General features: G+C 41.9%; 1 protein-coding gene across 1 annotated transcript in view; it reads left to right on the top strand.

Annotated features, from left to right (window-relative positions):
* Nucleotides 1-14,129, top strand: part of KATNAL2 (katanin catalytic subunit A1 like 2) — a 67,613-nt gene extending 53,484 nt beyond the window's left edge. The window contains exons 14-16 of the mRNA XM_027577689.1: nt 10,950-11,112; nt 12,072-12,174; nt 12,672-14,129. Of these exons, the coding sequence (XP_027433490.1) occupies nt 10,950-11,112; nt 12,072-12,174; nt 12,672-12,811 (406 nt within the window). The 3' untranslated portion in view covers nt 12,812-14,129. The remainder of the gene's footprint in view (nt 1-10,949; nt 11,113-12,071; nt 12,175-12,671) is intronic.
* Nucleotides 14,130-16,001: the final 1,872 nt, after the last annotated feature.

The following is a 16,001-nucleotide window of genomic DNA, read 5'->3' on the forward strand; positions in this document are numbered from 1 at the left end:
GCTTAGCCGACTGAGCCACCCAGGTGGCCCTTGCCCAGCTGATTTAATCTATTCCTGCCCCCTCCCTCGTTTTGCTGCAGGACCTTAAAGTATATCCCAGACTGTCCTGTCCCTATCGTCATGTCACCTCTCACAATATGCCTCAGTATACATCTTTTAAAAAAAGGACATTTTCTTCCATTACTGTACAATGCCATTACCACCCCCAACAAAATTAACAGTAATTCCTCCATATCATCTAATACCCAATTTACATTCAGATTTCCCAGATTGCTCCAAGATGTCTTTTTACAATTAATTTACTGAACTGGTATCCAAACAAGGTTTGAAGTTTGTAATTGGTTTTTCCCTTAAGTCTCCTTTAATCTAGAACATACCGCCTCTCTCTTTTTCCCCACTTGCCATTGACTTGATTGTCAGGGAGACTGTCCTGTAATACATCTAAACTGTCTGGATTGTGCTCATTGTATCCTTTAGTGGGAAAAATAATATTTAGAGATCGCAGTCTTACAGGGGTGCTCCTTGCTAACTGGGTTTTCATTGCTTCTTGGCCTTTTGATTGGGCAGAACTAGGGAAATACATAGTTTTAAAAAGAAGCAAATAATGACTTCATACTAGTATTTTCCATCCAAATTTAAGATTACAAGAGCTTTAAATTATTTGATTATATTTGTACCTTTTCTCTGATTGTGAAAATCTTAGTTCTTAACATTCATATAATTAGTAATCACTTAATCCTAATATGTAGATATATTTTGTATTTGCGTATGGAAGAGAGTTTCTCAGTAATAATACCAATACTCTCATGACAGCAATATTTTGATGAGGAAGATGGTACACACCTGGCCTGAGATGGAAGTGCTAATTCAGGATTTCTTAACTTCAGCACTACTGACATTTTGGGCCAGATAATGCTTTGCGGGGGCTGTCCTGGCCATTGTATGGTGCTGAGTAGCATCCCTGGCCTTTCGTCACTAGATACCTCACTGAAAGTGAACGGTCCCCTGTAACTGTACCCTGGCAAATATAAATCTTCCCAGAGTCTTGTGTGTGTGTAGCTTAGACACACACAGACACACACACAAACCTCCATTGTAACAACCAAAATTTGCTTTCAGACATTGCCAAATGTTCCCTGCGGGTGGTGGGGGGGGGGGCGGGGGTAAAATCATCCCTAGTTGAGACTCACTGAACAGAAGTAAGTGACAGACATTATATAGAAACAAACTGTCACATGCCCCACAGATGATCTCTCAAGGGTTTTTTTTTTAAAACCCCCAAAATAATTGAATTTGGTTAACTTACACAAAAGGTGGCATATTATATAAATTGTTCTGTATCTTGATTTTTTTTCTTAACAAAATATTCTGAGCAGAAAGGTTTTACTCCCTTTATAGCTGTGTATGTTCCATTTTGTGCAGCATATGATAATCTATCCCAATCACCTGATGATGGGCATTTGGGTTATTCCTACTCTTGCTATTATGAATAATGTTGTAATGAATAATGGTGCGCATATATCACTTTGTGTATTTGCCAGTGTATCTTTGGGATAGGTTCCTGGAAAATAGAACTGCTGGGTCAAAGGGTTAATGGGCATGAAATTATAGTAGAGATTGCCAAATTTCCCTCCATAGAGGTTGTACATTTTGTATTCCCACTAGTGTCCTGCTTTCATTACTTAACTTTATAGTGAGAACATTTCCAAAGTCATTAAATAATCCTTGAAAATTGGATTTTGTAATGGCTGTCCAAAATTCCCACATGTGAATATGCCACAATTTAGTTAATCATTCCTTTCCTGTTGAACATATATGATGCTCCCAACTTTTCTCTATTATAAATAACACTGAAATGAACTTCCTTGAATAAAAATCTTTGACCAAAATTTGGGTTTTTTCTTGAGGACAGATTTCTGGAAGTAGGATTACTGTATAAAAAGGACATGGATGGTTTTTAAGCCCCTGGCTACATACTGCCCAAGTCCATCTATGAGGAGATACCGTGTTCTTATTGAGGCTATTGGAACAGACCTTTCTCTTGGCTTCAGTGTCTTACATGAGGGAACAAACTTATCTGATTAAAGCAGACAGTCCTTCTGGGGGAAATAACTAAATCATACCAAACTATATAAAAACCCAATCTTAAAATCCCCAAAGAGATTCTTCATGGTTGGTTAGTGGTAGTTCTCCCCTACAGCTTCTTTCAGGGCACAAGGCTATCATTTACTACTTGTTAATTTACCATCTTCCCTGAGGGGGAGTCCATTCTGTCTCAAAGGGTTGGTCAGTTTTCCCTTCTCAGCAGTGAAGCCTCTCTACCAAGGAGCACCTTCCCTCATCTATAGCATCACAGAGATGACTGGAAGGAAGCAAGAAGTAACAGCGTGGCTGTGTCATTTACTGTGTAAATAAGCAATGAGGAGAATAACAAATGTTGCATTTGTACTATTATCATTAAAATAACAGCCATGTAAGAAATGTTTAGTGAGCACAATTAGGGCTAATTTGACCCACCTCAATTGTTAAGTATGCACAAACTCATGCCTAAGAGTCCAGAGGGAAACAAAATACTGAAGAGGGCCATTAAGGCAAATGCCATCCTTAGATGTCTCTTGGATTGGATGGTAGTTTGTACAAATAAGGTGTGAAAATTTTATGTGTGGAGCATGAGGAAACTCATCTCTTATTAACTATTGCAGAAGGGCTAGAAAGTTCACTATCCTTCTTAAAAATCAGACACTAAGTACGACCAAACTTTGGATTAAAAACAAACAAATCCCAATCCTAATATTCAGAAGGAAGCATAAGATCCAGAAGATTATTGCACTGGGAACGTGCAAGAACTTACCTATGTAAACTGACTTCTTCCTGTATGAGCTATCTCCTCTCTGGTGTGATATTTCTATGAAACTGTGTGCATGGGATTGAAGAGCTCAGCACACATAACCCCAGTTCTTTCCACAATTTCTCTGTGCATTTCCTGGGCTCCAGGGAAAAGCCTCATGCCTTGGCTATCATCACCCTCTAGATCAACGTTTATCTGAGAATGGTCTGCCATAGGTCAGTAAGGATTATCCGAAGGACAGAATCTAGTGACCTAGTAAGTTCAAGAGATACTGAATTGAAGACAGTTCAACTGGATTTTCCCCATGACAGGACTGCTCGGTGCCTTTAAGATGTTATTATGTGAAGCTAAGAGAAAGAGGTACTTTCCATACTTATTTGACCCCAGAATCCTGTCCTCAAGGAGCATTTCACAAGACCAGTGTTCCATTTGAGAATGCTTTGGGAAACAGTGGTTTGCATGAACTCACTCTGATCTGATGATTGCATCTTTTTCACTGCAACTGCATTCAGTCATGCTTGCAGGCTTTTTATTGTTCACTCTATTTTTGTGCTTACCAGTGGTCAGACTGTTTTGCTTGAAATTGCTTCTGTCCATACATAATGTCACTATCCCAAGCAACAATACTGAGTCCGTGATCCTCCACATGAGCTTGATGGGTGATTCTAACAAAACCAGGAAAGAAGGGTGTGGTGCAGGACTGGGTATGTGCAGCGGGGAAGGCACAGGACTGGCTGAGCAAGAGGTTGCTAGTAGTAATCTTGCCCTTGTCCCGTTCATATCTTACTCCATTTGCTTGGTTCCGTCAGACATAAATCTCTTTCAACCTGGCCCTACTGTAGCATTACTCTTTCTTCTTAATGGTGCAGGTTGACTTGTGAACTGTAATTTTAGAACCAAATTTTACAAACTATGAAATATAACTGTTTTATGGGAAATTTGAGAGCTAGAGAAAAGTACTTACAATTTTATCACTGTGACACAGGTATTAGCCTCTTTGTATATACCTCCTGGCGAAAATGGGTTAATTATCATTTGTTGCCTGTGTACCTTTCCATGGTAATTTTTCCCCCCAAAGAAGGAATAGTTTTACTGTTTCGGCTATGTAGAAAAGTAATACATGTTCATTAAAAATACAGTATATGCTTTGGTATTGCTTGAAAGTGAACGGTCCCCTGTAGCTGATATAAATCTTCCCAGAGTCTTGTGTGTGTGTAGCTTAGACACACACACACAGAGAGACACACATGATAAAAAATGTGATCATCCTATGGATGCGTATTATTTTCTTATATGGCCTGTTTTTTTTTTTTCTTTCACTCCATATATTGTGGACAAGTTTGAAAATCTACCCAATTCCATACAAAATTCCACTGTATGGATAGGCCATAATTTATTTGATTTTCCTTTTCTTTTTTCTTGAGGGTTTTAATATAGCATCAGCCTGGTGGATCATGCTCCTCCCACTGCGGCTCAGCTCCCAGCTCAGCCCCACAGATACTCTTAGGTGGGAAGCAGTTTTTTTCTTTAGTGTTTGGCTGGAGTAGGGCAAGTATTATCAAAAAGGTTTTCATAGTCCTTCGGATAAAGAGAATGGGCTTTTGCCTGTGCATGTTAGCAGTTTTGGGGCCTATGCGTCTCTAGTACCCACTGGGGATATATGAGAAGCAAAAAGAAAACCCAGAGAAGCCACCGTCACATCATCCCTCGAGTCCCGAGGTGCCTAACCTCTCCTCCTCCTTCCCACCCTTCAGTGTTTCCCGGTATTCGTTCGCTGTATTATGTCCAGGGATTTTTAATTCTAAGAGGGTGGGCTGTTCCATCTTGGCCAAAAGTGAAAGTCTCTTCTCTTCTGATTCCCTTTTTATCTCTTATACATCTTAAACACAATGATTTTATATTCTAGGTCAGTGGAGTCTGTTAGTTTCTCCTGCTTTCATTCATGGTGGTTTGTTATAAGTCTTGTAATTTTAGATGGTGAGCTTCCATTTAATGAAGGGGACTCCATCTGTGAGTCTTGCATGTGCCCTTCCAGGGAAAATTTATATTTGACCGTGTCAAGCTTTAGACCACTTTAAGCTAATCCTCAGCTTAAGGTTTCTCTGATCATGCCAATGAGAGTAGGTCTGTAGTGCTGAATCACGAAGGAAGACTTTTTCCTACCCTAAAGTGCAAGACAGACAGATTTCCTGTTCCTTCCTTGGTAGTGGGTGTATTTTTCTAACCCATCCTTTCATAGAGGATGTGCCCTCTGGTTGTTTTATGTAATGGGCCTTGACTCCACCTCCCATCTTGAATGGGCCCAAGGCCTTTTATGCTATCCCACATGTAAACTTTCAGATCCAAACCTTTTTGTAACTACGAGGCAAACACCCCAAGTCAGCCACAGCTTCAACTTCAACAGCTCAGTGTTGCTTCCTCTTCATTTTTAGTCCTCAAGAATTTTGGCCCTGCTTCTTTGTGGGCTCATTACTGTGTATTCAAAAAGTGTTTCCTATAATTCATCATTTTTAAAGGGACTTTATAACAAGAGATTTCTGGATATCCTAGAGTTCTTCACTGTGCTGGAAACAATCTTCCATTTTTTAAAAATCAATTATTGATAATATATTTGCTGGAAAGAGTAATGGGAATATATCTTTGTTGTTGGTACTATAGTAATTAGAAATAATTTTTACTCTTTATTATAAAGAGATGATGCTTTTAACCCAAATATCAGTAGGGCATAAACTGAACTGATTGCTGTAGACTTTCCTACTGGATCCTCTTGGCTCTGGCTTGTGAACTCACTTGTCAGAATGAGAAGTCTCTGGAGATGAGAGGCTGGAGACTCCACATGGAGACTACATCTTTCTTTTCTTTTTTTCTAGATTTTATTTATTTGAGAGAGAGAGAGAGAGAGAGAAAGAATGCACAAACAGGGGGAGGGGCAGAGGGAGAAGCAGACTGCCTGCTGAGGAGGGAGCCGGGTGAGGGGCTCAATCCCAGGACCCTGGGATCATGACCTGAGCCGAAGGCAGCCGCTTAACCAACTGAGCCACCCAGGTGCCCCAAGACTACATCTTTCAATTCATCTTCAAAAGTATTGCTCAGCCAAGTGAGTTTGATGAATCATCCCCTAAAATCATTGTTTCCATTATTTTCACTAAAGATGAAAATAGAAAATTTTATTCCCATTGCCTGAGTTGATGCTGATTTTCTCTATTAATCAGAACAAATGACTATACAATGCTAATTTTCAACAAAGCAGATAAACCTTCATAAATAAATGCTGGGCTTTAAGAAAGCAGACCATTTTACATGAAGCCTATAGCCCTGCACCAAAAGTTCATTTATTCATCCAAGTAGTATTTATTGAGCACCTATTCTGAGTATTCTGCATGATGGATGGATGGGGAATTCAAGAAATGTGGTCCATGATCATTGGCCTCTGGAAGCTGGCTATCTGATGGGACAATGAATGAGATATAAACACAAATAATATGAGATGGGGATATAGCCAGTACTATGTGAATGGTACAAACAATAAGTAAAATACAATTGTACAGGGAAGAGGCCATTTCTGAGAACAGAAATTTAAAAGAAAAAAAAAAAAAGCCTTTATGGACTAGAGCACACTTGAATTGGGCTTGTAAAAATGACCTGGTTCTTGGTAGACAAAGTGGACAAAAATTGCCTGAGTAGAAGCTCAAGGAAGATGGCAAAACGTGGATTCTGTGAGCAGCAAACAGACCAGTTTGGCCCACGTGGGAAATATAGATAAAAGTCAGCTTATGCGGGCTTCACTGTGGGAAACGAAGTAACCTTCACTGCTTTTTTCATTGGATCCCCATTATCTACCACACAATACTGCAGTTCCTCACTCTGCTCTTCAAGGGCGGCCATGTCCCTTCATATGGGTTATGGACGAACTGCAAAGGTTGCTTACAAAATGGAAGGTTCCTTTCCTCCTGCCATGCTGAATAGTTTGAACTTAGTATGTTTTAGCTATTGAATGAATTAGTTCTGTTTCCAAATTCTGTAAAATTTGGAATTATCTCTGTCCCAGGAACCACACAGTTTAACAGGGGAGACAGGTAAAGGGCTGAGGAGAGGCCCTGAATTCAGGTTTGGCGCAGAAGCCCATGGGCTCGGGTGCAAGACCTCGGGGCTCGGGTGCAAGGCCTCGGGGCCCAGGCAACTGTCTGGGAGGCCAGTGAGCAGAGGCCCAGCAGCCCGGGCCTGAGGCCTTGTGAGGCTCTTCTGTGTCTCACATCACTCTTGCTGGTTGCTTTTGCCTTTCGAGGTGATGAAGGTACCAGAGAAACAAAATAAAGGAGACATAAGAATGGAAAAACTAGTCAAATATCAAAGTGTAAGAGCTAAAGGGAATATTTTCTGGTTGCCACACATTAAATTTTTTCATATAACTATATTGGCATAAAGAATAATTCCTGGGTACATTCCATTTGTCCTTTGTTTCCTCCCTTGTATGATTATATTATTATTGCTGTCATTAAAAGTGCATCCATCAGACCTGGCTGTCAGAGAGTTGCATTTACTTTGTGCCCACAAGCAGTTTTGAGGTAAATCTCTTGCTTTAGGGCATTAGTTGATCAATACAGACATCTATAGTGAGCTATTGTTTCCCACCCCCCGCATGACTCCATTTTCCTAAGGCATTCTGGGGATCTGCTCTTCCTTTCAATAAGAAGTCCCTCCAGGTGCGATGGGGAGACACAGAAGGTACCCCTGCTAAAGGACGTTCCTTCTGCAGTCCCCTGCCTTTGCAGGAGGGGCAGCTGGTCCAAGGAAAGGCCTTGTAAGAAATATGGCAACTGCTTGTCACCCCCAGCTCTGCAATTTCCTTCAGGGTAGTCTCTGTTCCCTTCCTGGGTTTTAATCCGATCTCAAAGTCCCATTTTCATCTTTGATGTTTACGGGACCAACATATCTGCAGTCCAAAGCCAAAACCTCCCTAGGATTGCCTCTAGTTACTCATAAGGAGGGAGTCTGTCTCATTAAATTCTCTATTTTGAAGACTTAGCAGTGACAACACACTTGGCAAGTGGTATTGCTGAACTAAATTCCTAAAATGTGAGTTTAATGGTTTCTTCTCTATTAAATTATCCCTCCCTCTCTGCCTTTCCTTTCCCATCTTCTCCTCCCATTCAGCCACAACTCTCTGCTGTCTGATTCTGCTCTGGATTCATTTAGCATACCATATTGTATCGATTTCATCTTCTTGGAGCCATGTCTGCCAGAACCTTCTTGCCAACACCAAACTGACCTGATGATCCTCTGCACCCATAGATAAGGAGACCCTGGGAGCTCACCTCATCATCCTGGAGATGTCCTTTCCTGTTTCTTGAATCCCATGAAGCCCTTTGGTTTGGTTTCTGCTCTCCCTTTGGTCTTCTAGTACTTTCCTGATCAAGGGTGCATGGGAGGTAAATACTTGTAGGCTTTGCGCGTTGAACATATCTTAATTCTGTCCCCACAGTTGTTTGATCAAGATAAAGACTTCTACATTGGAAATTATTTTTCCTCAGAAGTTTGAAGGCATTGCTCTATTTTCTCTTACTATCTTCCATTGCTGATGAGAAGTCTTCTTACTGATCCTTTGTCTGTAACCTGTTTTTTCTCTCCGTGAGCTTTTACGATCCTCTTTGTGCTTGGGCTCCTGAAATCTCATCATGATTGGAGTTGGCGGTCTACTGACAGTTACTGTGCTGGCATCAGACCCGTACCAGAAGCATAGGCTCTGGGCTCTCGCTTTTCGGATTCAAATCCACTGCCACCATTCTCTAGCTTTCTGACCTCAAACAAGCTACTCCACCTTTGTGCCTCAGTTTCCTCACCTTAAAATGGACAAAAAAAAAAAAAAAACACAACATAGTACCTACCTTGTAGGGTTGTTGTAAGAATTAAGTAAGTTAATATCTGTAAAATGCTAAAGCCAGTGCCTGCCACTTAGAACTACTACTTAAGCAAGTTTTTAATATTTCAAATACAAAAAAAATAATTTCCTAGTTTCACAAGATTTCCTTGACCCTGTGCCTTGAATAGAAATGTTGGCCTTGAGAGGGTGAATGGCTACACAGAGGGAGAGGGCCTGAGTCTCTGACATGAAATGAAATTTCAACAGGGCAAGGATGATAACAAAGCGAATGCAAAAAAAAGCAAAAGGTGATTGTTATTGCTGGTGAAGCACCCCAGACTATGGATTCTCAGCTCAGGACTAGAGGGGTAACAGATAAAGACAGAATCTTTAAAGAAATCTAGTCACCCCAAGTTAGGATTCACATATGCTCCCTGAAAGGGTGTTTTCATTTTTCAATGTAAAAGGGAGTATCAGGACAGAGATTCAGAATGACAGCAAGAAGAATGGGAAGGTGCGCTGGACATTGTGTCTTTACGAATGAGAACTACCTGGTGGTGCTGCTTTCGTTGTCACTCTTTATTAATGGTTAAGCCAGACCAACACACAGGCATCGCCTAATTTCTCTACTAGGAAATCAAATAGATGTTTCCCTCCCTCCTAGGAACCTGAAGTTTGAACATATAAAGAGTTCACAAACTCACGCTCAAAATGACCTACTAATAGGAACGGTAATTCAAGGTAACCGAAGAGCCCCAGTTGAGGGAAAGCTCTACTTTACTGAATACTGCCAAATAATACATTTGGAATGAAAAAAAATTTTTTAAATCACTATTTTGCACCACTCTTACGAAATAACCAACTTAAAGATCATTAACAGATGCTAAAACCACTAGTTGAAAGGGGATGGGAAAAGGGGTATTTACACAGTGCCAAAGTATTGTACATAAAATACTTACTACTTGCGAAGAGATGTTTACTTTATAATGGAGCGATCTGTGGTCACCAGATGATCCCAGTAATTAGACACCACATCAGTAATAGTGGGATACACCAAAATGTGGATCCCAATGTAATGAATATGAAAACATAAAATCATCCATGAAATATACTTGCCAAAAATCATTACCCTGATTCTAATTAAGCTTTTAGATCTAAATTCCATCACAGAGGACAGGACACAGAGGAACCAGTTATATGATACCATGAGGAAAACATCAGGAGGTCAGAATGTGTCTTATCTTGGTCAAGGCAAAGTCTAAAGAAAGGGCAAGGAGACTGGTCTAGATTATAAGAGATTTAAGAGATATAACCATATGTAATGCATGATTCTTGATTGGATTTGGGTTGGAAAAGATATTTCAGGGATCACTGGAGAGATCTGAATATGGAATGAGCATTAGACATATTATGCAATCAGTGTTCATTCTTTTGGGTCTCATAATAGTATTAAAGCTATGTAAGAAAAATGTCCCTACTGGGGGAATTACATGCTAAAGCATTTTGGGGGTGGGGTTTCATGATGTAATTTACTTTGAAATAATTTGGCTGGATGAATAGATATGAAGCAGATATGACAAAATGTTGACTGCTGTTGAATCAAGACGGAAGGTTTACGGATACCCAATGATTCCACTTTTCTATCTGTTTGGAAATTTTCTATTAAGAAGTTCAGGGAACTGGCTTGCAGATGCAAAATTGCATGAACCTGGCCAGACAGTTTTAGGAGGGGCAGGCATGCGGGTCTCAAAGGGCCACATTTCCACTGGGCTCCCTGGAAGGAGCTTTTGCTCTTTTGAGTTCAACCAGAGCATGGCGTGACACAGTCATTCGCTCCGGAATGTATGAGAGTTTGGGAAGAATTAATGTACTTCCCAGAGTGCCCAAGTTATTGTCAGGAATAATAACTCACTGGCAGCATCAGGCTGAATAATTCATGGTACGACTGCAATGGGAATACTCACGTGTGATGGTTGTTAGTTGGATTTTTCCCCCCAAATTAAGTCACCTAAAATTATCTCCTTTACATGAGGTATTTTGGGGATCTGTTTTCTTTTTTTAACCAAGTCTTTCTCCCAAACAACACGCGGTAATTGTCCTATTTGCGCACGTACAGATGTAGAATAAAGTCAAAATGCAGAATTGCTTCCTACCATGCTAAATTGTTCTTCAAATATAGTAGTTGCTTCAGAAGTGAGTTGGCCACTCTTGCCAGTTCCTCTGTTTCCCCCGCAATCCCAGGGAGCTGGACTGTGCCATGTTACGTCGTCTGGAGAAAAGGATTCTGGTTGGTCTCCCTAGCCGGGAGGCCAGGCAAGCCATGATCCGCCACTGGCTGCCCCCTGTGAGCAAGAGCAGAGCTCTGGAGCTGCGCACGCAGCTGGAGTACAGCGTGCTGAGCCGGGTAAGCTGCCCTTGAGGGAGCACCTGCAGGCCAAGCAGCCGCCACACCAATCTTCTGGGCAGGGTCCTCTCGTGTGCTGTTTTGGGGGCATATTCCTTGAGTCACTTAGAAAGACTTGAGCTGCCCCAGCAATGCGATGTGCCTCTTCTTCATGAGAGGGTGAGCTCTTTGTCCCTCAGAAACATTCACGTGGGGAGAAACAGCACGATGTAGTGGCAACAGCATAGGGTTTCGACTCAGAGCACCCCGTCAAATCTGGGTCCTGCCCCTGATCAGCTGTGTGGCCTCAGGGAAACCCCTGACTCTCTAAGCCTGTTTCTTCATCTGCAAAACAGATAATTAATATGCCACAGTGGATTACTGTGATGATCAAGTTTTTACAAATGGAAATGGGGGTACATGCCTGCTACCCTCATTGTCACTGGTGTCACTCCCTCCTGAGTGGACACTTGAACATGTTCTCTGTTCATCTGAATGATGAACATCTGAATGATGTTCCCTGAGGTTTCTCAAAGGCAGGTATGATCTTATTCACAAGAACAGAAGTGTCTACCAAATTTGATCATCCTTGGATTTGGGCACAAGGGCCCCATTAGGCTACCATACCATGGGTGGTCTAGTCCTTCACCAGCATCTTCCAGCATGTATCTGGATGGTGTTAGGAAGTTGTTTACTGCCCAGCTTTTCAGGTTATCCAAACACATAAGCAGCCTCTCTCCCCCTCAAGCATTACAGATCTGGGAATCTTTGTGTAATGTTCATGAGGGACAGATACAGATTCTAAACAGGGGCTCTTTTTAAAATTTATTTACATTCAATTAGCCAACATATAGTACATCATCAGTTTTTGACGTAGTGGTCAATGCTTCATTAGTTGCGTACTGCGTCTTGCCTATAAGAACGTGATCACCACCAGCACCCTGCCTGCTGACCAGCGGCTGGTCTGCGGCTTGTTTCAGGAGACTGAAGGCTACTCAGGCTCAGACATTAAGCTCGTCTGCAGGGAAGCAGCCATGCGGCCTATGAGGAAGATCTTCAGTGCACTTGAAAATCACCAGTCAGGTATGGTGGGAGTCACAGCGACTCTGGGAAAGAAATTTGTTTAAAAACCCAACTTTCACCAGCAGATGGAGCCTTGCTCCTGTTCTTGGTGGCTCTTCGCACTTGGAAACGGTGCTTTGGTCAAATTGTCCATGTACTCATTTCTCCTCTGGTGTTCTGTTTTGGATCAACTTTGCCCCAGATTATAAACTCCTTAGGGCTCGGGCTTTTCTTTGGCACACTATGATGTTGGGCTGGATCCATGTGGGGCACTATATAACTCTTAAACACTACTTTGATAATGATACATTTAAGTCATATTTTTTATCTGGGCTTCAGGGGCTGAGTTGCACATTAAAGAATTTCTTCCCCAGCTCTCTTTAGTCTTGCCTTTTGCTGCATTAACCATTAAGAATGCTGCATTATGCATTGTCTTGAAAAAAGGTCTATTAGCTTTTCAAGAGCACAGATCATCATAAGGTCAATTATTGTGCTGTTACTGCTGTGTTTTTATCTAGAGAGCAGCAACTTACCTGGAATACAGCTGGATACAGTGACCACTGCTGACTTCTTAGATGTGCTAGCTCACACCAAGCCTTCAGCAAAGAATCTGACTCAGCGATACTCAGCCTGGCAAAGTGAGTTTGAGTCTGTATGAAATCACATCTACCCTGACCTGGCCACAGAGACAACCACAGAGGCCTTCCGATTTATTAGTGTAAGCAGGAGAAGAACATGATGATTGGGAGAGAAAAGAGAAAATTATCCTTGAAGACTGAGTTCGTTTGAATAACTGTACTATTTTGGAAATGAGAGATATTTTTGTTAATTTTTCCTGATCGATGCCCACAAAATACTGAAGATGTCAATTACAGGTGTATATGCTACTAGTCACATAACGGAGACTTTTCTCACACTTAGACTCCATACAATTTGATCAACAGTTTCTTACGGTGCTCCTTGTTTGTGAATTGGTATTTTCATTTTGAAGAAAAAGATGTAGTTTGGGAAGGTGTGTTGGAACGCACAGTGGCTCCGAGTTGGGGGGCCCATTAGAAGCGAAGGGTGACAGACCATCCGACCAGCAGATGGGGTTGAGGGTTGGTTAAGAATAGGCACAGGGAAGGACACACAGCGTTTCTTCTGACAACATCCTGAGTGTCATCAGCTCTCCCTAACTCTGACCCCAACCAGTTTTCTCAGCAGCAAAGCCCTAGCAGACTAGCTCCCCCCGCCCCCACCGCCACCCCCGGCCCCGGGGTCGCTGCTCCACATCAGGGGAGGAGCATGTGGAGTCTCAAGCTAGCAGCACACCACCACCAGCCTCCAGCCTGAGCTTCCAGTCTGAGTTCTGGCTCCCAGTAACATCTCTGGACAGTTCACATCCCATGTGCTCTGCCCTCTTCCCATTGCCACAGCTCCTCGGTGGATCCAAAGCTTAGGATGGGGAACCTGAGATTCAGAACAGTCATCCTGAGTCTTCCTCACTCTTAGTCTCTCCTACATCTCCTTATGGGGTTGTTAACAGTTGGAAGCATCTCCCTCAGAAACTCATGATCTGAACCATCTATTTTCAACCCCTGAAAAATGCTGCTAAGTGACGCCACCACCCCTCTTCCCAGCTAGAACTTACCTGTGGTTGTCCCCCCCTTCTTCCCTCCCTCACCTCATTTTCTTCATCCCAGCAAGGCACACTCCTCCTCCGAAGAAAAACTTGCAGGAAAAGGGACATTTTGGATAGCTAAATAGTCCAAAGGATTACCCTAATTTTAAACAAAAACAAAGCATTTTGGGGAGGGTACTATTTTGAGCAGAATATCCTCAAATGCCTTTTAAAATGCCATTTCATGGGCAATGTAGTCAAACTGGAAATATACCACATATAGTGAATTAAAAATAAACAAAAAGACATTTCATCTTAGTATATACTAAACTCAAGCTTCTTTATGATCATGAAGGTCTTAACACTATCCAACACTAGCTCTACTCTAGATGTAGAAATCTCTAAATGGTCTCAGACATCTGCTTCTCATGTTTTAGGATCATTTCCTCTTTTCTTTCTCTTTCTTTCTCCCTTCCTTCCTTCTAAGATTTTATTTGTCAGAGAGAGAGAGAGAGACAGAGGGCAAGCACAAGCAGGGGGAGCGGCAGGCAGAAGGAGAAGCAGGCTCCCCGCTGAGCAGGGAGCCCGATGTGGGACTCGATCCCAGGACCCTGGGATCATGACCTGAGCCGAAGGCAGACGTTTAACCAACTGAGCCACCCAGGTGTCCCAGGGTCATTTTCTTTGTCAGGCTGTCAGCGGACATTTCTTGCAGCTGTTAGTCCATTAGCTTGTGGCCACTAGCATCCTTTCTGATTTCATAAAATCTCAAGCAGATGGAACCTCAACCGTTGTTAATTTGTCGTGGTTGGAAAGTAGATATGTTTGTGCGTGTGTACCTAAAGGTGACCAGCTTTTGGATAGCATGCTTTTTGACAATGGCCCCTTTTAGCTTACTGCTCTTTCCTTACCCCAGTCAGGGTAAGCGTGGTTTTGCTATCCCTCACAGCAAATACACACAATCCCACGCACAGCTATGTACCTGACACACCTCCACATCCTTCCTCCATTCCTCCTAAGAATCTCCAAGTTCATCTTTGTAATACTTCCATCTTATTCAATCGCATATTCAATCCTCCTCTTTCCCTTGGGAAGTTTGTCTCCAAATAATTATGCAAGTATGTTTGTAGGTCATGCTTTTATTTCAGTGACTTCTTTATCCGTTTTATACACTATCTAATGACTTCTTGCTTTGGATGAAATGAAATGTAGCTCTTTCATCCCTCTGCCACATCCCCATCATCGCCAAACAGTTATGATTTTAGGTTTACTCAATAATTGGTATTTCTATGGGAATGCATACTGTTCATGCAGAGCCACTAGTGAATCAAAATTACATTTCCTGTATATGTTGGTTTTGTCTTTCCAGGAATTAATTGCCTTATTTTATCATTTGCTTAATTTTTGAAGTATCTCTTCTGATTTTTTGCAACTCAGTCTCAGATCTGTCAGATACCTATCAGCATTGGTTTCCAAATGGCCAATATCAGATAAACTGTCAATTCCATTCCCATACCCTCTGGTCCTGGTGTTTTAATGGGAAAGGACCCAAGAACCCATACAGAATAAGAACCCTTACAGAATAAGCAGAGATGTACCTAGTCTCCCCATTTGCAGTCCTGTAGCTCACCCCGGCTCACCACCATGCCCATTTTCCCCAAGGCCTTCACTTTCATGGCTCCTGGGTCTCCATTTTGTTTAGCAGCTTCAAACTAAATCTTTGCTTCTCAGTGCTACCTCACACCTCACCTCCTCTCTACCTAGTCTCCAAGACTTCAATCTTTGAGGTTCTATAGGATGAGTTTTGGTTGTCTTTCTTTGCACAGATTTTGTTATCCACAACCTAACCACTTCCATCCTTCAAGTTATTGTACCCTCTTGTCCACTGGTATATCTCCTCTTGTGGGCTCCCCTTGTGAGTTTATACCTTCTTTATTCCTTCACTTTGATTTTAGTGGGGCTCTGAGAAAGAGAGACCAACTAAGACACGTGATTAGTTTACGTTCAGAGTCTGTATTATTTAAAAAGTAGATTAGAAGTATATCCAAGTTTATAGGGATACAGGAGCCTGGCCTATTGCTGGAGGAAAATTTAACTTCATCCAACATGTGTTATGTTCTCCTAAAGCAGAAGTCACAATGTCTGTAGGAACTTGGAACACAGTTAACACATGGGTAAAGTAAGCTGGGTGTAAAACGAGGAAGAGGTGGGGCTGTGATGGAGGGTCAGACTACCTGAATGACAC

The sequence above is a fragment of the Zalophus californianus genome, chromosome 14 (assembly GCF_009762305.2).
Source record: "Zalophus californianus isolate mZalCal1 chromosome 14, mZalCal1.pri.v2, whole genome shotgun sequence".
NCBI classification, from domain to species: domain Eukaryota; kingdom Metazoa; phylum Chordata; class Mammalia; order Carnivora; family Otariidae; genus Zalophus; species Zalophus californianus.